At 45.5% G+C, this 21914-nt stretch overlaps 1 protein-coding gene across 1 annotated transcript in view; it reads left to right on the forward strand.

Moving 5' to 3' along the window:
• The window catches only part of C6 (complement C6), a 122771-nt gene extending 103794 nt beyond the window's left edge, over positions 1-18977 (forward strand). Inside the window, exons 13-18 of the mRNA XM_075842369.1 lie at positions 4544-4655; positions 8596-8728; positions 13228-13419; positions 14516-14606; positions 15532-15770; positions 18390-18977. Coding sequence (XP_075698484.1) covers positions 4544-4655; positions 8596-8728; positions 13228-13419; positions 14516-14606; positions 15532-15770; positions 18390-18565 — 943 coding nt within the window. The 3' untranslated portion in view covers positions 18566-18977. The remainder of the gene's footprint in view (positions 1-4543; positions 4656-8595; positions 8729-13227; positions 13420-14515; positions 14607-15531; positions 15771-18389) is intronic.
• Positions 18978-21914: the final 2937 nt, after the last annotated feature.

Below are 21914 nucleotides of genomic sequence, written 5' to 3' on the forward strand. Positions count from 1 at the left end.
CTAGAAATAACTTACCACAGCCATCATTTGCATAAGCACGCCCTTAATTGTCATGACCACACCCACAAATAATGCACAAACTGAACATATCCGCTGCTTACTACCTCTATAGACATTATAGTCGTGATTTTTTTTTTTTAGAATGACATGCCGGCACTTTATACATCTGATATTTTTCTATGGACTTAGTATTTGCTCCCTGTGTGTCGCTATTACACATTTTATCATCCTATTATTTGTACTTTATGGCTTTATTGTGTGAGATAGTTTTCGTTGTGCCCTTTAATATGTGGACTAAATGTAATTATTGTTTGGCCACTGTATGGAGCGTAGTTATAATGGTAGCGGGTTAAGTCAATGTCTTCTATTTGTTATGGTATGTGGCCGCTGCACTATTAGGTATTGTTGTGGGGAACTTTGAATTCAGCTGTAATGTAACCACTAATGTCATGTATTTTATATCACAGCCTACTGCTCCTACAATTTGTGACATACCATATACTATCTATCTATCTATCTGTCTATCTGTCTGTCTGTCTGTCTGTCTGTCTATCGATCTATCATTCTCATATCTATCTATCTATCTATCTATCTATCTATCTATCTATGCCATATCTATCTATCTATCTATCTATCTATCTATCTATCTATCTATCTATCTATCTATCTATCTATCTATCTATCTATCTATCTATCTATCTATCTATCTATGTATCTATCTATCTACACACAAAAATATACAAATCCACCGTTCAGCAGCACTAGCAAAAAATATAGGTTGGTGCATGCCTCAGGGATCCGACCAAAGTTCCCAATAAACTCCTTATACATACATCAGCTCCCTGCTTCAGAATTAGTTCATAGCGGAGGAGCAGAGGGAGCTCCTCCGCTCGCCGAGGACTCCCCGGGCACAGTGCTACTTTAAGCGCTGTGCTCAGGGAAGCCCTTGACATTACTGTCCATATTTGGACAGTGACGTCAGTGGCTACTCCTAGAGCAGAATCCCTGGCCAGTGCCGGCAACGTGAATTCCGCTCAAGGAGTAGCCACTGACATCACTGTCCATATATGGACAGTACCATCAAGGGCTTCCTCGAGCACAGCGCTTAAAAGCAATGTGGCCGTGGAGTCCTCGGCGAGCGGAGAAGCTTCCTCTGCTCCTCCGCTGTGAACTAATTCTGAAGCAGGAAGCTGATGGTTCCCTGCCTCAGAATTGGTGGCTACACCTTGAGCGGAATCCCCATTGCCGATGATCTGGCCGGGGGTCCCACTCCTAGAGAAAACCCCTGAGGTCACTGTCCATATATAGACATTGACGTTAGTGGCTCCTCCTGGAGCAGAATCCCCGGCCAGAGTCGGCAATGGGGATTCCGCTCTTGGAGTAGCCACTGACGTCACTGTCCATATATGGTCAGTGACATCAGGGCTTCCCTCTAGGCTGGGGATTCCGCTGCTAGAGGGAGTCCCAATGGTGCTATCGACAGGGGGTGGCGCTATCTTCAAGGGGGTGTGGCACTATCTACATGGACACTGTGGCACTATATGCGGGCACTATCTACACGGAACACTGTGGCGCTATGTACATGGGGACTATCTACATGGGCACTGTGTCACTATCTACAAGGGCACTGGCACAAGGGGCAGCTAAGGGGGCATTATACTGTATGGGGGCATTATGTTGTATGGGTGAATTTGTTTGGGCACTATACCGCATGGGGCATCTGTATGGGCATTATTCTGCATGAGAGAATCTGTGTGGGCATTATACTGTATGGGGGCATCTGTGTTGGCTTTATACTGTATGGGTGCATGTATGGGGCTGTATACTGTATGGTGGCAGCTATGGGGCATTATACAGTATGTTGGCAGCTAGAGGGCATTATACTGTGTGGGGGCAGCTATATGGTATTATACTGTGTGGGAGGCACTATGGGAGCATGATACTGTGTGGGCTGAATCGGGTGAGTATGAGAGGGGAAAAAAGAGTTGGCACGACGCGCTGCATCGGTTGTCCCTCTTTGTGATACTTGAAAGTTGGGAGGTATGATATTGGAAAGGGGAAAAAGCTATGTCTGGCTGTTGCCTAGCAATAACTAGCATACACGATAACTAATGTAATTACATTAGCTGGATAAGCAAAAGAGAGGGGAGAGTATTAACCAGAGTATCTGATGAATAAGGGAACCATATTCTTAACGCACATCTTCATTCAACATAAAAGTGGCGGATATACCGCTAATGTGCTCATGTCTGAACAGGAGCCTACCTATTGGAGCGGTTGGGAAAGTTTAAAGAAAGGGCAGGGGGGGATAAAAAAAACTCTCAATTGACATAATTTTAGGAAAACAGAAGGCGGATCTACCGCTAACCAATAAACGCTCCTGTGTGAACAGGAGCTTAAAACGGCAAAATTGACGGGAACATCAGTTAGTTTGTATACAGAAATGTCGTGTTGTCAAATACTAATGGAAAACAATATCACATTGATGAAGCCATGGGAGTGAGAAAAAACCATGAACCTTACCATATGTCACATTGAGAGTTTTAATAATAAAAATCAAAACAAAATATACATGGTCACCTATTCATAAAGTTGAACTCTGGTTAGTTCTAAACATAAATGGTGTTGTCAGGCAGGGATTTTATGTCTATACACTAGAACAGGGATCCAAGGTCGGCATAAACGGCACCATGAAATGAAGATGAAAATCTAAGAAAAATAAGGAAAAAAAAGTCATATTAGAATCTTAAAATAGACCTATAATGTACAATGAATATACTATACGGAATAAGAGGATCAACGTAACCTCCAATGAAGGCAAATCAGCCTGAAGTAACACCATACATGGAAAAATCACAAATGGTGTTACTCCATATCACACAGATGGTGTTAATCCACTCCGTTTCAGTATTCTCACCCTATTGCCCCCTCGTCGAGGAGGAGGGATGTGATCAATAATATATACTTTGACGTCTCTTTCCGTGTGTTTATCTTCACTATAATGTTTAGACACTGGAAGGTCTACACGTTTTTTTCTAAACGTTTTTTCCATCCAAAAACGGAGGGAACTCCAATTGATAGAGAGGCTGAATACAATGAGACTGTGTGGACTCAATGTGGATTTTTCCACGTATAGTATTACTTAAAGGGAAGGTGGCGCAAAAAAAATTTTTTTTATATCAATTTGCTTTTAGTGTTTTATTAAAAAAAATATATTTATTTGTGTGTTTGTGTTTTACTTTTTTTTTTTTCTAACTTTTTCTTCACTATGGGGGCTGCCATTTTGTTTTTCATCTCTGTATGTGTCGATTAACGACACATACAGAGATGGAATACGGCACATACATCCCCATAGAGAATGCGAACGGGAGCCGTTCGCATTCACTATGCTGTACGCCGTATGTGTGGGAACGGCGCATGCGTCGCTCCCACACAGTCCAAATGGAAGGTCTTCGGCCGAGCGACATCCGGCGCCATTTTCTTGTGGACCGGAAGCCGCGGCCGGACAGTAAGATGACTACTTCCGGTCGCGGCTTCCGGACATGTGTTCAGAAGCGAGTGGACGGACCGGAGGCAGCGGCGGCGGCAGGAGCAGGTAAGTTAGGTTTGTGTATGTTCGTGTTTTTGTGTGTGATTACCACTGTATGTAAGCCTACTACACTGTGTATTCGCTCAAAAAATGGCGACACACAGTCTAGGAGGTTTCAACATTCAATCCCCTCCTTTCTCCTAGCACAGGAGGGGGGATTGTTTGAGGACGCTAGAGCGAGTGTGTCTTCTCAAATTTTGCAGCATAAAGCAATGTGGTTGCTTTACCACATGCCAATGCTGCAATTTTGGGAATTACTCCCTCTAGTGACCAGCACACGGAAATGTTATAAATTAGAATCTAATTTATAATATTTCCTGGACTTGTGAAAAAATTAAAAAAATTAGAACAATGTCTAATCATGTACTAACTGTTTAACTAAAAAAAATAAAAAATAAAAATTTCTAGCGACACATTCCCTTTAAGGCTTATTTGCCTTTGTAGGTTACGTTGATTGTGATAGGAAATTTTTCTTAGATTTTCATCTTCATTTCATGGTGCCGTTTATGCCGACCTTGGATCCCTGTTCTAGTGTATAGAAATAAAATCCCTGCCTGACAACACCATTTATGTTTATAACTAACCAGAGTTCAACTTTATGAATGGGTGACCATGTATATTTTGTTTTGATTTTTATTATTAAAACTCTCAATGTGACATATGGTAAGGTGTATTGTTTTTTCTCACTGCCATGGCTTCAGTAATGTAATATTGTTTTCCATAGGTCTTATATGGGGTTTGTTGCTGTCACACATTGCACATCCATTTCATATCAATTTATCTCATATCTATCTATCTAATCTATCTATCTATCTATCTATCTATCTATCTATCTATCTATCTATCTATCTATCTATCTATCTATCTATCTCTTGAAAGTAAATTAAGTGAAAGTTAATTCTACAGCACTATCTATCTATTTATTTTATATCTGTCTATTTATCTACTTTTTAGAGGAGCGCTCTGTATAAATGATGATGAAGACAAAAAAGAAGTTGATCAGAAACAGCCTAATCCTGACCGCGGATGTCCAAAACCGCAGCACCCAGAAAATGGACTATTTGTGGTAAGACGTTACTCTGTATGCCACTGCTTCTCAAACTATGATGGGTCTGTATTTATTTAGGGGTCTGATCTTGGGTCATTATTTAGTGGGTCTTGGACTGTATTTATTTAGGAGTTGTGAAGGGTTCTGTATTTAAGAGATCTGGGGTCTGTCTTTATTAAGGGGGTCTGGGATTGGGTCTTTATGAGTTTAGTGGGTCTGTATTAGCTTAGGAGTGTAGCTCTGTATTTATTTAAAAGGTCTGATCTGTATTAGTTTAGGGGACCTAGTCTGCGCTTGTATTTATTTAAGGGGTACGGTCTGGGGTCTGTATTAGTTTGTGGGGTCTAGTCTGCGATTGTGTTTAATTAGGGGTCTGCTTTACGGTCTGTATTAGTTTCGGGAGTCTAGTCCGTATTTGTATTTATTTGTGAGGTCCAGTCTGGGTCTGTATTAATTTTAGTGGGTCAAATGCATTATTTGTGATTTAAATGCTGTAGGTTGGGGGTGTGCCCTATATAAATGGGCGGGGCTTGTGCAATGCGTTTCAGGATCTCTCTGATTTATGTTGTACCATTATCTGTTGTAACTTGGGTACCCCTGTAACTTTTTGTGGTGTGTATTAAAGAAATCCAGTAGAACCACTTTATGATTCGACACAGTCTACTATTTTTGCTATGATTTGTTAACAGCTATAATGTTTTATTTTGTAACATTTGTGTCTCTTTTGTATTTCCATTTTATTTACATTTATAGACTTTTCTTCTTTATTGTTATTATGGATAACGTTGAAGAGAAGAGTAAGAAAGAAATAAACAATTTTTCTGTTTTATAGATCTATAAATTTAAATTAAGTGCCCCCTATGTCCTAAAATGGGTCTGACAGTGTCTACTGTTTATTTAGACATAAATCTTATAGTTTAGGGCTTTGTAATTTCATCTAGTATATGAATAGGATAGTGGTGAGATTTTATTCATATTTTTACTTTATTATTTACTGTGATTCTGTTAGATAGATAGATAGATAGATAGATAGATAGATAGATAGATAGATAGATAGTATCATCAATTATACGGGAATACTGGTTAAAAGAGTTCTGGGTCTTAATGTAAACGGAACCATAAACATGCTCAGAACAGCTGGAGGGGTCAGAAAGGGGAAAGAGGAGTCTATAGGGCACAAAGGGGTCTGTAGGAGGACATAGAAGTAGAAGAGGACAGAGGAGTCTGGAGGGAACAGAGGGGTCTGGAGAGGGTCAGTGGGGTCTGAAGGGGGACAAAGGACTCTAAAGGGGGACAGAAGTGACTGGAAGAGTACAGTGTTGTGTGGAGGGGTACAGAGGGGACAGAGGAGTTTTAAGGGGACTAAGGTGACCTAGAGGGAACAGAGGTGGTCTGTATGGGACATAGGGGTCTGGAGTGGGACAACGGGGTCTGAAGGGGGACAGAGGGGTCTGGAGAGGGACAGTGGGGTCTGAAGCTGATAGAGGAGTTTGAAGGGGCAGAGGTGGTCTAGAGGGGGATAGAGGTGTCTAGAGGGGGACAAAACTGACTGGAGGTGTACAGTGGTGTGTGGATTGGACAGAGGGACAGAATATTCAGAAGGAGACAGAGTTGGTCTAGAGGGGACAGAGGGGTCTATAAGGGACAGAGGAGTCTGGATGAGACAGAGGGGGTCTGGAGTGGGACAGAAGTATGGAGGGGACAGAGGTATGTGGAAAGGAGCCAATGGGTCTGGGGGGGATAGAGGGGTCTGGAAAGGATAGAGGTGTGTGGAAAGGGACAGATGGGTCTGCAGGGGTTAGAGGGATCTGGAGGGGCAGTGGGTTCTAGAGGGGACAGAGGTGTCTGGGGGGACAGAGGTGTCTGGAGGGGACAGAGGATCCTGGAGAGGAAAGAGGGGTCTGGAGGGGATTGAGGATTCTAGAGGTGACATAGGGGTCTGGAGAGGGACAACAGGATCTGTAGGGAGTCAGAAGGGTCTGGAGAGGGACAGCGGGATCGGAAGGGGATAGAGGAGTCTGAAGTGGCAGAGGTGGTCTAGAGGGGGACAGAGGTGTCTAAAGGGGGACAAACTGACTGGAGGTGTACAGTGGTGTGTGGATTGGACAGAGGGACAGAATATTCAGAAGGAGACAGAGTTGGTCTAGAGGGGACAGAGGGGTCTATATGGGACAGAGAAGTCTGGATGAGACAGAGGGGGTCTGGAGTGAGACAGAAGTATGGAGGGGACAGAGGTATGTGGAAAGGAGCCAATGGGTCTGGGGGGGATAGAGGGGTCTGGAAAGGATAGAGGTGTGTGGAAAGGGACAGATGGGTCTGCAGGGGTTAGAGGGATCTGGAGGGGCAGTGGGTTCTAGAGGGGACAGAGGTGTCTGGGGGGACAGAGGTGTCTGGAGGGGACAGAGGATCCTGGAGAGGAAAGAGGGGTCTGGAGGGGATTGAGGATTCTAGAGGTGACATAGGGGTCTGGAGAGGGACAACAGGATCTGTAGGGAGTCAGAAGGGTCTGGAGAGGGACAGCGGGATCGGAAGGGGATAGAGGAGTCTGAAGTGGCAGAGGTGGTCTAGAGGGGGACAGAGGTGTCTAAAGGGGGACAAACTGACTGGAGGTGTACAGTGGTGTGTGGATTGGACAGAGGCACAGAATATTCAGAAGGAGACTGAGTCGGTCTAGTGGGGACAGAGGGGTCTAGAAGGGACAGAGGAGTCTGGATGAGACAGAGGGGGTCTGGAGTGGGACAGAAGTCTGGAGGGGACAGAGGTGTGTGAAAAAGGGGCCAATGGGTCTGGGGCGCTAGAGGGGTCTGGAAAGGATAGAGGTGTGTGGAAAAGGACATGGGTCTGCAGGGGTTAGAGGATTATGGAGGGGACACAGGTGTCTGGAGGGGACAGATGTGTCTTGCGGGGACAGGGGATCCTGGAGAGGACAGAGGGGTCTGGAGAGAATAGAGGAGTCTAGAGGTAACAGAAGTTTTAAAGGGACAGAGTTGTCTGAAGGGGACAGAGAAGCCTGGAAGGCAGAGTGGTCTGGAGGGGGGACTGAAATGTCTGGAGTGGGCACATAGGTATGTGAAGGGGACAGAGGGGTTTGGAGAGGCACATAGGAGTCTGGAAGGGACAAACTACTCTGTCCCTCTCCTGACCCCTAAATCTGGAAATGCCTGGAGGGTAAAGAGGTTTGTGAAGGGGGACAGAGGGGTCTGAAGGAGACAGAGATGTCTGGAGAGGACAAAGATGTCTAGGGCAGACAAAGGAGTCAGGAAGGGAAAGAGGTGTCTGGAAGAAAGAGAGGTGTCTGGAAGAAAAATAGGTGTCTGGAGGGGACAGAGGTGTCTTGAGGGGACAGAGGTGTATGGAGGGGACAAAGGGGTCTGAAGGAGACAGAGGTGTCTGGAGGGGGCCAAAGGAGTGTCAAGGGGGATAGATGGGTCTGGGGGGGACAGAGAGACAAGAGAGGGACAAAGGAGTCTGGAGGGGAGACAGAGCCATTTGGAAAGGGCAGAAGTGTCTGAAGGGGACAGAGATATCTGAAGAGACAAAGGGGTCTGGAGGATACAGAGAAGTCTGGAGGGGACAGAGGTGTCTGAAAGCTGCTTCCCTCCCCATTGAAATATACATGCATACTCATCTGGTCTGCGTGTGCATGTTTATGGGGTAGTCTGGGAGACAGATGTCTGTAATCAGCTTTATAATATATCAGCTCTAAAGGGTATATTGCCGACATTATTGCAGTTTATAAGGGCCATAGACCTCAACCACTGAGGATTTCATGGCTCATGTACAAAGCTGTTGGGCGGCATGGAAATGGTTAAAACATTCATATCTTACAAAGTCTAATTATATTGTGTGGATTGTGTTTTATTAATTATAATTTTTTTGATAGTTCTCCTTACAATAATGTCACAATATCATAAACAACGTCTGTCATTTATGAAGTAATCCGGCTTTTTCTGCTCAGAATGAGAAGAACTGGTATTCCGTGGCCGAGGAGATCGAAATTATCTGCTTTTCTGGATATGAACTTTCTGGGTTTCAATTCCTAAGATGTCTTCCAGATGGAACGTGGAAACAAGAGCATGTGGAGTGTGTCAGTAAGTGTACTCGTAATTTACTGTACTCATTTATATGTAAATGTAACACAGGTTATAAAAGTGTTGTCTTGTTTATATGCTCGTTGGTTGAATACACCACCAGTTCAGAGCCACATAACAGTGACTGATTTACAGTACTGAGGAGGAGACGGCACATTGATGATATCCCGGCAGACAGAGCCTATTATAAGCAAAGCATAAAATGCAAACAGTATATAGCAGGTATAAGAGTTTAACTTTTTTTCATCAGCCTTGTGCATAGTAATTTTACAGGTGTTGGGTAGTGTTATAATTATGTAGTAGAGCTGAGTTTGTACTTTGTTACCATTCCTTATATGGGGCTGCAAGTTAAATTCTGCAAACACAGCTGTTGTTAGACTCCTTTATCACCTCCAGACCCCTCTAAGATAAGTTGACTTAATGGTACTGACTTTTATGCATATAATGTTTAAGCCCATACCTGGATTTCTATTTTAAAGGGGCTGTCAGGTTTATGTTCCCTGGAGCAGTGTTGACTTTTAAGCCCCTATTACACCGGCCGATTGCTCCTGTCACACGGAGCTATGGATGGGGACGAGCGGTCGTTACTCCGATTGCTCATCCCCATACATTTCTATCATGTCAGCAGCGCGTCTCCCTGTTTACACAGGGAGTTGTGCTGCCGACAACGATAATACTTAACTTTTTTAAAACTACATGATCAGCTGATAATCGAGCGTTTGCTTGTTCATCAGCTGATCGTTGCGCTGTTTACACAGGGCAATTATCGGCAACGAGCGTTCTATGATTGCTTGTCTGCCCGATACTTGCCCAGTGTAAAACCCCCTTTAAAGGATTTATCTTATCTCATTTGAAGGGAACCTATCATCAGAAAAAAAACATATTATTTATTATAAACATTTATTTTTATCCAGATAAAATAAATCTTGAATATTGCAGTTTTCACACTGTTCACTAGAGCACATACAATAGACTGACACATCCTATTTTTTCGACTGGGATAGAATGAGCAGAGTCATCATATCATCATTAGAGGGAGGGGGAGTTAATGACAGCTCTATGGTACTGCTGGAGGCCTATATAAGGAAAAATAGTAATACTATACACTATACTCACAAATAAAAAGCCCTGTATTAAGCTCCCCTGCCACTACCTGGTCTTCTGGGGGAGGGGCTGTAATCCTGGAGAATTCAGGTCCGTAATTGCAGACCGTATTACGGTCCGCAATTAGGGAGATTATTTAGGCTGGGTTCACACGTGGCGGAATTTCACTTGAATTCCGCTGCGGACACTCCGCAGCGTTAATCCGCAGCGGAGCCGTTTCTCCATTGACTTCCACTTAAATTTAGAAGTGTTCGTTTAGACGATGCGTAAAATTCCGCTGCGGAGCATAGGCTGTGGAGCGGAATTTGGTGTCCGCAGCATGCTCTGTCTGTTGCGGAGCAGTGGCGGACTGGTTGCGGACTCATGGCGGAATTTCTCCATTGACTTCAATGGAGATTCTAAATTCCGCAATGAAGTCCGCAGCTGTCATGCACATGTTATGTGTGCTGCGGATGCGTCTTGCTTTTTTAACATGACATTTCTTCATTCTGGCTGGACCTATGTATTTCTAGGTCTACAGCCAGACTAAGGAAGTCAATGGGGCTCCCGGAATTACGGGAGCGTTGCTAGGAGACGTCAGTAAATAGTCACTGTCCAGGGTGCTGAAAGAGTTAAGCGATCGGCAGTAACTGTTTCTGCACCCTGGACAGTGACTACCGATCCCAATATACAGCAACCTGTAAAAAAATAGAAGTTCATACTTACCGAGAACTCCCTGCTTCTGTCTCCAGTCCAGCTTCCCAGGATGACGTTTCAGTCTAAGTGACGGCTGCAGCCAATCACAGGCTGCAGCGGTCACATGGACTGCCGCGTCATCCAGGGAGGTAGGGCTGGATGCCGAAAGAGGGACGCGTCACCAAGACAACGGCCGGTAAGTATGAAATTCGTTTACTTTCACTAGGGAAAGTGCTGTCCCTTCTCTCTCTCCTGCACTGATAGAGAGAAGGGAAGCACTTTTTCCGCAGTCCGCAGCAGCTAGTCCGCATCAATTTACTGCACATTTTGGGCAGATCCGCAGCCGTAATCCGCAACCCGGATTAGGTGCGGCATTGATGCGGACAGTTGCGGAGGAAATCCGCCTCGTGGGGGCATGCCCTTACAGTTGTGTGCATGGGGGCCTTACCAGTGGCGTAACTACCGCCGTAGCAACAGTAGCGGCTGCTACGGGGCCCGCGGCATGAGGGGGCCCGTGTCGCCCGCCGGCACGGGCCCCCACCATGGCCGGAGGCTCCGCTAGCAGCCGCTATGGCTGCTACAGCGGGACGCCACTGAACACTACGGCAGAGCAGGGAGGTATCTCCCCGCTCTGCCATTAACTGGTTCCCAACCGCTGGCTGTATTTTTACGGCCGGCGGTCAGGGACGGGTCCTTAAAACCCGAGCCATAGACTTTCTACGGCTCGGGTTTTAACTTGCTGCCCGCGCGATCGGGCAGCTGAATGTCGGGTCTCCGGCTGTCAGTGACTGCCGGGGACCCTGAGGAGAGGACAGAAGCAGCTTTCGCTGCTTCTGTCTTCTCTGATCACTTGTACACAGCGATGAATGCGCGCTGTGTACAGGAATAGAGACAGCAGCAGCGGCGCTGTCTCTATTCCTCCCGGTGATCATGTGACTGGTCACATGATCGCCGGGTGCCGTTAGTGGCAGACTGCTGCTGGGTCTTACTAGACCCAGCACAGCCCTATTAGTGACAATCGTCACTATGAGAGGGCTGATTTCCCCTGTAACTGGGGCTGCTGTGCAGCTCCAGTTACAGTGGAAAAACATGGTGTAAAAGAAAGAAAAAAAATATATAAAGTTCCCCAAAGGTCTTCTTTGACCTTTGGGGGACAGACCATAGTAATAAAAAAATAATAAAGTAAAGTGCAAAAAAAAATTAAATAATAAATACACATAAAATACCCACCCCAAAAAAAAAACGGTAGACAATGGCGATCACAAATAAAACGTCTATTTTAGGGTAAAACTATGGTATTACCAAAAAAAAACAGCTGAAATGTAAAAAAGCTTATTTTTTTACTATTATTTTCAAACTTTATGAATAAAAATTCTAAAATAGCAAAAAAGGTGTGTATAAAAACGATAAAAAATGAAACCTGCATTGTCTACGGAAGAAACTTCGCAAAAATCACGTAGTTAGCCCAACAAATAAAAAAGTTATAGCCATTTAACTAACACGTGCTAAAAATGGCTAAACGGTGTCTGGTCCTGAAGGCGCAAAATAGAGCAAAAGACATGTATCCCCTCTCCACAGGATCTCCACAGGACAGGGGATACATGTGTGATCGCTGGCAGCGATAGGGAGAACGGGGGACTGAAAGTCCCCTGAAGTTCTCCATCACAAACCTCGGACTTCCGGGGTCTGTGTCGGCAGCTACGTAGAAATGAATGGAGCGCCGGTCGTGCTTGTGCGCATGCGTGACCAGCGCTCCTTTCATTTTTATTGAGCTGCTCAGACGCCGGAAGTCAGAGGTTTGTCATGGAGAAGTTCAGGGGACTTTCAGTCCCCCGTTCTCCCTATCGATGCCAGCGATCACTCATGTATTCCCTATCCTGTGGAGATCCTGTGGAGAGGGGATACATGTATTTTGTAGGACACACTGTAGGTCGCATTTTTTTGGGAGGGGGGACGCTGTATGGCGTTCCCTACAGGGGGGGGTGGCTGTATGGCGTTCCCTACAGGGGGGGAGCTGTATGGCGCTCCCTACAGGGGGGGCTGTATGGCGTTCTCTACAGGGGGGGCTGTATGGCGTTCCCTACAGGGGGGTTGTATGGCGTTCTCTACAGGGGGGGGCTGTATGGCGTTCTCTACAGGGGGGGCTGTATGGCGTTCTCTGCAGGGGGGCTGTATGGCGTTATCTACAGGGGGGCTGTATGGCGTTATCTACAGGGGGCTGTATGGCGTTCTCTACAGGGGGATGTATGGCGCTATCTACAGAGGGGGGCTGTATGGCGTTATCTACAGGGGGGGGCTGTAAAAAAAGGCACTATCTACAAGGGGGGGGGGGTGGTTGTGTGACACCCAGGGGAGGGGGGGCTCCAGTCAAAAGTTTGCTATGGGGCCCAGTCTTTCCTAGTTACGCCCCTGGGCCTTACATTTAATTATTCAGACTAAAACCACTTACGTGACAATCTCTTTAAGACATAGATGACATCACTAGAATCAGCAGGGATCCCAGCAGTCAGATCAGAATTGCTAGAATAAAGAAGCAGGGGTCCTAGGAAAGTGCTGGGAACCTTATACTGTTGTCGGTTCCACTCGGCTTTTTTGGTACGCATGGTCGGCCATTGACTGTAATAATTTTGATGCAAGTTCTTTCTATTAATACATTGTAATCTGTGTCGGCTATGTTCTATTATTGTATTCATTGTGCAATTATGTATTTCTCACGTCAGGGACCACATGCCCTAGGCCATCAAAAACTGATGATGTGACATTATTACAATTTAAGTCAGAATATAAAGTCGGAGAAGTAATTCAGTTAAGTTGTCCGTCCGGATTTACAGTTCCTGGTGAAAATCGGTACAAGTGCGGAAGTGATTATGAGTGGAGTCCACCTATACAAGGGGAACTCAGCTGTGAAAAAGGTTCATTTTACTTCTTACATTGCTTATAGGGTCATAAATGTATATAGTCAGAGCTGTATGTGTCATACATACAAACTAGGCATATGCCGAAGGCAGAATCAAGTGGATGGACAATGTCAAAATGTTGCATGTTCTTTAATTTGGACTCTCAGTATACCAGACTCAGTGGAATATCTCCTATAGACCTCGGGCACACGACAGCTTTGGAGTCCAGAACTAAACTTCTTCCCTTCTTTACCATACTGTCATAGCGCTTCCCTGCAGCTGCCACTAGGGAAAACTCACTGCATATAGATTCATACAGCTCCCATTGTTTTCAATAACAGTTGTATAAAACAAAATCCAATGAGCTCCCCCTAGTGGTGGCTGCAGACAGCTAGAATTATTTCATTTATCAAGTCAGATTATACAGATGTATTAAAAGATGAATTAGCGCAGACTTTTTTATCTAAAAATCTTTTATAAAGTCATAGTAAATTTAGCAGAGCACTCAAAGAGGCCCATTCTGAGTTTTTCTTAGGGGCCCTTTAAATTCTCTATTCACCCATGAGCACACACGAATAGTATTATGTTTCTTTGGAACACGCTAAAACTTGTATATTTTGGGCATGTAAGAGAACAATTACATATTTATTTGCTTGATAACCTATGAGATGATCATAGGGCTTAATCTTTTGGTGGGCCCTGGGACCATTGCCAAATAATATCTTACATCTATCCAGCAAACTTAGAACATACTGTTTGGCTTTTTGTTTTTTGTTTTTTTTTATATATTGCTCTAGCTTTGTATAAAAAAGATTCACAACATAATTGTTATATAGCAAATAACATTATCCCAACTAATTAAGAAATAAAAAAAAATAAGAAATACAACAGCCGTTCTCCAGAAAAAATATATGCCCATGTTAGTATTCTTAGCTTCATGCAGTATTTCATAGTGTGTAGTTTCTAAAGCAACCAAGTGAGTTGATCTGGGACCAGTTAATGAGTGTAGTGGCTCCTTCTTCCCCTAGCACAGCAGTAAGTCTCAGCATATTCTCAAGCGCCAATTATGTTTGAAAAGTCATGTCTGACGGTTATGTTTTCCTTTATTTAGCACAACAAAAAATATCTCAAGGAGACTGTAACCCAGGAGAAAAGCAAGTGGGTTCCCAGTGTGTTTGCATGTCCCCTGATGAGGATTGTGGGTAAGAAATCTAGTGCCACAGTACAGGGTATATTTTTAGGGCCCTCGGGCTTAAAATGCTGATTGTGTTATGTTGCATAGTATAAATTTAGCAATGATGTGTAATGTGTGTATTTACATTTACTGTATCTAAGAAAATGTTCTACAGTATTAGAAATTTCAAGCTAACAAGTGTGTACATACTGCACGCCATATTCATATTGTTCGTCATATATACAAAGCCCTCCCCCCATTCTTAGTCTATATTTGTATTAGTCAATAGTCAATATTTGTGTTAGTAAAAAGGCTTTTAAGTCGCACCAAGGGCATATCATATATAACTTGTCTGCTACTTTTTGATGAATGACGCCAGGTACAACCGGCCATTGTTCCGTAGTGTGCGCCATGTAGGTGAATATGGCAAATGCTATCCTCCAATACAACTCTAAATGTGGTCCATGCCTTCCTTTCAGTCCACATAACTTGCAATCTTTCTTATTATGGTTTCTATGCCTTCTCTTTTTGTTTTACCCAAGAAGGGCCTACAACAAGTAATATTGAGAGACATTCTGTTGTATAGCAGGTAGAACTTCTCTACATGCAGATGCATCAAACTAAAGTACTACGGCCTGAAGAATACACTAAGGGGAAAGGGCTAGAAGAAGATGAAAGTATAAGTTAAAGGATAGTCTCATTCAAGCTACCCGGTGGTAGTAAATTACTGCATGGAGTTTGCATGTTCTCCCCGTGTTTGCATGGGTTTCCTCCCACACCCCAAATACATACCAATAGGGAATTTAAATTTGTGAGCCCCAATGGGGACAGTAAGTAAGGACCTCTGTACAGCGCTGCAGAATATGTTCGCGCTATATAAGTAACAGAAATAAATAAATAAACGACATTGCTAAGGGCCATAGTGCCATACTTAGATTTCTTTCCTCTTATAGGCATCATACAGAAGATCTCTGCGCTTATGATGAAGGGATTGATAACTTTGTCACTATGTCCCAGTGTCACTTCTTGGCTCACCGCTGCCAGGGAACAAAAAAACTTCTATTCTTAAATAATGGCGACTGCAAAGATATCAACCTGAACTGGGTGCGAGACCGAAAATCTCTGTCGGCAAGCAGCATAAAGAGGGAACCATGTGGATATGACTTCTGCTATGACTGGGAACGATGCACAGGTATTATGCAGTTTGACCCGGTTTAGTTTTAGGCATGTACAGACATGGTTGCCACCATCATATTAGCCCTCAATTGCATTACAAAACATAAATAAAACACGTTGCCATCTAGCAATGGCTTGTCGATGTGATGCCAGAATATATAACAGGCGTCAGTTGCTCGTTCCACCTGTAAATGTACAATAATGTAATAGATAAGGGAAGATGAACATGATACAAAATTACTAAAATATATGTTTCTTTGGTAAGTAGAAGCATGAAAGTAAATATGAATATTTATTTATTGGTTGAGGGGTTATGATATGTGCAGTTGGGTGCCAGTATAAATGAGATGCCAACTGGTAAGGAATGTGTTAAATAATGTAGTGACTTTCCATGAAAATACTACAGTGAAAGACTGTACAATGGGGCTTCCAAACGTAATTTTTTTTTATATAATAAAAAAGAGTCTGTAGGCATGAATTGTCTAGCACCAGAGATTCTGCCCATTGAATAGACCAAACCTACAGTCATATATGGCTTTAAAGTGTTTATCTGCTAGCACATTGTGGTGCACTCCTCACATCTGCCTAGGTATCCTCTTTTTGTCCAACCTTCACCTTGCCCCCCCTCTGAGTGTCCCCCTATGGTGCCTTTCCTTTTTCCTTCCTGGGTCTTCCCCTCTACAGACTTTCTCTTGTCCCCCCCCCCCCTCTTCCTCTGTGACCTTCCCCTTGTCCATTCTGGGTATCCTCCTCTGTAGCCTTCCTCCTGTCCCTACTGGCTGTCATCTTCCTCTGCTGCCTTCTCCTTGTCCCTCCCGGGTTGCCCTCCTCCTCTACCGACTTCCTCTTGTCCCTACCTGGGTGTCCACCTCCTCTGCAGCCTTCTCCTTGTCCCTAGTGGCTTTCGTCGTCCTCTGCAGCCTTTCCATTGCCTTTCTTGGCGTCCTCCTCCTCTGCAGCCTTCCCCTATTCCCTCCCTGGGTGTCATCCTCCTCTGCAGCAGCCTTCCCCTTGTTCCTTCTGGGTGTCATCCTCTACAGTCCTCCCCTATTCCCTACCTGTGTGTCCTTCTTCTCTTCTGCAGCCTTTCCTTTGTTCCTCTCTGAATGTCCTCCTTTACAGCCTTCCCCTTATCCCTCCCTGGGTATAATTCTCAGCAGTCTTCCCTTTGTCCATCCTTGGTTGCCCTCCTCGGCAGCCTTTCCCTTGTCCCTCTTGGGCGTCCTCCTCTTCTACAGCCTCCCTTTATACCCTCCTTGGGTGTCATACTCCTCAGCAGCCTACCCCTTTTTTCTTCTCGGTGTCCTCCTCTTCTACAGTCTTCCCCTATTCCCTCCCTGTATGTCTTTCTTCTCCTCTGCTGCCTTCCCTTTGTCTCCCTCTGACTGTCCTCCTTTACAGCATTCCCCTTATCCTTCCCTGGGTATCATTCTCAGCAGTCTTCCCTCTGTCTATCCTTGGGTGTCCTCCTCTGCATCCTTCCCCTTGTCCCCCCCGCCCCCCCGGGTGACCTCTTCCTCTCCAGTCTACACCTTGTCCCTCCCTGGGTGTCTGATTTCCTCTACATTTTTCCCCTTGTCCCTCCCATGGTTTCCTACACTGTAGCCTTCCCTTTGTCCATCCCTTGTGTCCTCTGAAAACTTCTGCTTCTACCTTTCTATGTGTCCTCCTCCTCTACCTCCTTCCACTTGTCACTCCCTGGTTATCCTCCTCTTCAGCAGCCTTCCACTTGTCCCGTCCTTGGTGTCCTCCTCTGCAGATTTCCCCTACTCGCTCCTAGGGTATCCTGCTTCTCTGCAACTTTCCTTATGTTCCTCCCTGGGTGTCCTTCTCAGTAGTCTTTCCCTTATCCTTCTCTGGGTTTCCTCCTCCTCGGCAGCCTTCCCCTTGTCGCTCCAGGGATGTCCCCCTCTGCAGTCTTCCCCTTGCCCCTCCCTCGGCATCCTCTGCAGCCTTCCCTTTGACCCTCTCTGGGCACCCTCCCCTGCATCCTTCACCCTTGTCCCTCACTGGGCGCCCTCCTCTGCATCCTTCCCTTTGTCCCTCCCTGAGCGCCCTCCTCTGCATCCTTGCCTTTGTCACTCCCTGGGCGCCCTCATCTGCAGTCTTTCCCTTATCTGTCCTTGGGTTTCCTCCTCCTCTGCAGCCTTCCCCTTGTCTCTCCAGGGATGTCCTCCTCTGCAGTTTTCCCCTTGTGCCTCCCTGGGTGCCCTCCTTTGCAGCATTGCCCTTGTCTCTCCCTTGGCATCCTCCTCTTCATCCTTCCCCTAGTCCCTCCCTGGGTTCCCTCCTCTGCAGCATTCCCCCTTATCCCTCCCTGTGTGCCCTCCTCTGTAGCATTCCCCTTGAACCCTCCCTGGGCACCCTCCTCTGCATCCTTACCCTTGTCCCTCCATGGTCACCCTGCTCTGCAGCATTTTCCTTGTCCCTCTCTTGGGTGTCCTCCTCAAAACTGTTTAGTGCATTTTTATGTACATTTTCCTATCAGCAGTCGCCATTTCCACATAGCTACATGTCCACTGTGCCTATAGGTAAATCTATCCCTGACTACAGTGATTCCGGGTCTGATTTCCCAGGTTCCTGAGATATACTATACATCTATAGACTGAGACTATATCTTCTTCATTGTTCACAGGGTCTCAGTGTTTTTGCCTTCTCCCGAATCAGTGCCCGGAGAACAATCAGCAGCTGTTCTGCATCAAGACAGGATCTTCTGGGAGACAAAGAACCGTCAACCTCTGCTCATTGGGAGCCATAAAATGCTCAAAGCTGAAGGCTGAATTATTAAATGATGGTGCATGTGGCCAGTAATGCTTCTAGGTGTTTATTCAGAAAAATAAAAATATATTGTTAGAAATGATAAGACAAAGATTTCGAGCTTTAAGATCAACAATATTCTCCAAGGTTTCAATAAACCTGATGTCAACAGAATTTATGTTTTAGGCCTACATTGCAGAGTTGAGTTTATCATTTTACACAACTCAAGACGTTGTTTCTTGTTTTCAATAGTACGTCATGGAAAGCTATTTCAGCGGGGAAGGGGATTTACTAAGCAAAATGCACCATAATTTGGCCTCAAATTGCGACATAACTTGTGTACATGCTATGCGCCAAATTTATTATGTGTTAAGTACATTTTTAATGCTTTACTAGACCAGTTATGAAAAGGTGTACAAAAATTGGTGTGAATTTGAGGAGAAGTTTATTAAAGGCATACACCATTCTTTTGGCGCACAATATTGTAAATATGGCAGACATGAGGTGGCCTAAGAAAGTGTCTTACATATCTAGGAACATGCGCAAAGTTTATCATACGCCGTGCGCCATTGTAATTAACTTGGCACAGTTTTTGCCTGTCCGGTATAGTTTAATCAAGTCTAACTTAGGACAGTATTTCTCACGATCCGGGTATGTGGACCCACTGAGCCATACCGCCGTAGTGGGATAGCAGCTATGCAACAGAGTACCAAGTCAATATATAAATAGTCCAAGCACAAGGGTACCTGTAGTGGTTCAGACAGTAGCAACGGGTAGGCACAGATGGGACCTTTACAGCAGACACCAGAGATGGTGTAACACAGCAGGCAGAACCGGTGGAACAACACGACTCCAAAAGGTTTAATGCACAGGAACAAATAGCATAGGTTACAGGGCACAGGTAGCAGGGCACGGGAACAACGGGAACAGGATAACACTAAGGGACAATTAGCAAGACTAACATAGGAAAACACAACAACGCTCAGGAAATGAGGCCGGGCACGAGCGTGCGCAAGCACCCTACAGGACACAGCGGGCTGGAGCAGAAGTGATCACAGATCCATGGCTGCGGCCATCGGGGGATAAGTAATCCCGACGGTCCGCGGCCATGGACTCTACAGTATCCCCACTCTTACGCCCCCTCTTCTTGGGACTAGAGCGAGAGAGGAACTTCTTAATGAGGTCAGGGGCATTGAGGTTCTCTTCTGGCTCCCAGGACCTCTCTACTGGACCAAACCCCTTCCAATCCACCAAATAAAAAGTTCTTCCTCTTATTTTTTTGAAGTCCAGGATCTCCTTAACCTCGAATACATCAGAAGAACCGCTGGGAGCAACTGCAGAGCTAGGCGTTTTTGTATAGTGGTTGAAGACCACAGGCTTCAGGAGGGACACATGAAAAGAGTTGGGGATCCTGAGGGTGGGAGGCAGCCAAAGCTTGTAGGAGACAGGGATGATTTGCTGTAGGATCTCAAAGTGTCTGAGGAACCTGGGAGCAAACTTGCATGAAGGTTCCTTTAGACGGATATTCCTTGAGGACAGCCAGACTTTGGTACCTGGAAGATACTGAGGCGGCTCTCTTCTTCTAGTATCTGCCTTTCGCTTCATGCGGTCGACCTCCAGCAGAATAGAGGACCGGGTTTGCTGCCAGATCTGTAGAAAGTCCCTGACTGCAGAGTCAGCTGCGGGCACCTTGGACGTAGCTGAAACAGGAAGAGGAATTTGTGCATGTTGGCCGTAGACAATGAAGAATAGGGTAGAAGCAGTGGACTCATTTGTGTGGTTGTTGTTTGAGAACTCGGCCCAAGGAAGAAGATGTACCCAGTCATCATGATGCGTGGAGATGAAGTGTTGTAGATAATTCTCCATGATTTGGTTAATCCTCTCAACTTGACCATTGGACTGGGGATGGTAAGCTGAGGAAAACTTCACATCTAGGAGTTTACAGAGGGCTCTCCAGAATTTAGAGGTAAACTGAACCCCCCGATCAGACACGATCTGAAGAAGCAAGCCATGCAAGCGGAAGATGTGTTGGATGAAGAGGTTAGCCAGTCGAGAAGCAGAAGGTAGCAGAAGGTCTGCGGAACAAAATGAGCCATTTTCGAGAACCGGTCCACCACCACCCAGACCGTATTGCATCCAGCAGAGGAGGGAAGGTCTGTGACAAAGTCCATTGCTATATGCTGCCAGGGAGCATTGGGCACAGGCAGAGGTTGGAGCAGACTAGCAGGCTTGGAGTGAGTAACCTTGTTGACAGCACACACAGTGTAGGACGAGACAAAGTCCACAATATCTTTGGGTAGTGTGGGCCACCAGAAATGACAGGCAATCAGATCTCGGGTTTTCCGAGCACCAGCATGCCCAGCCAGTCTGGAGCTGTACCCCCAGTGAAGTATTCTCCTCCTGTCTGCCAGGCGCACAAAAGTCCTCCCCGGGGGGATGACTCTAACTTGCAGAGGATTAACAGAAATAATACAGGACGGGTCAATGATACTTTTCGGAGACTCCACGATGTCCTCTGTTTCTAACTACCTGGACAAGGCATCGGCCCTCACTTTTTTGTCAACTGGATGGTAGTGGAGCACAAACTGGAACCGGAGCGAAGAACAGCAACCACCTGGCTTGACGGGGCTTCAGCCGTTGGGCCGACTGGAGATAGATGAGGTGCTTGTGGTCAGTATATATCAGGATGGGGTGAGCTGCGCCCTCTAGTAGATGTCTCCAATCCTCCAGAGCCAATTTGATGGCCAGTAACTCCCGATCCCCAACAAAGTGATTGCGCTCTGCAGGAGAAAAAAAAAGTCTAGAATAATAGCCACATACCACTGCCTTCCCTTTGGAACCTCTCTGGAACAGAAGTGCACCTGCATCAACAGAGGAAGCGTCCACCCCCAACGAAAACTGTCAAGATACATCAGGATTATGGAGAGTTCAGGCTGACGTGAAGGCGTTCCAGATTCTGCCTCTGGAGTCCACACCTTGGCGTTCATACCTTTTTTGGTGAGGGTAGAGATGGGAGCTGTCAGTGAAGAGATGTTTGGGATAAACTGCCGGTAGAAGTTGGCGAATACCAAAAAACGCTGTAAGGACCTCAAGCCTTGAGGAAATGCCCATTCCAGGATGGATTTTACCTTCTCATGATCCATCTTGAGACCTTGATCTGAGAGGATATAGCCCAGGAAGGGCAGAGAATTCTTCTCAAACATGCACTTCTCCAGCTTGGCATACAGGGGATTCTCCCTTAATCGCAGCAAAACTTGACGGACATGTCTCCGATGAGTCGTCGGATCTGGAGGAAAAATCAAAATGTCATCTAGATAGACCACAACACAGACATAGAGGAGACGTCGGAAGATGTCATTGACTAACTCTTGGAAGACCGCGGGTGCGTTACACAGACCAAAGG

Source organism: Rhinoderma darwinii, chromosome 1, assembly GCF_050947455.1.
Source record: "Rhinoderma darwinii isolate aRhiDar2 chromosome 1, aRhiDar2.hap1, whole genome shotgun sequence".
In the NCBI taxonomy this organism is placed as follows: domain Eukaryota; kingdom Metazoa; phylum Chordata; class Amphibia; order Anura; family Rhinodermatidae; genus Rhinoderma; species Rhinoderma darwinii.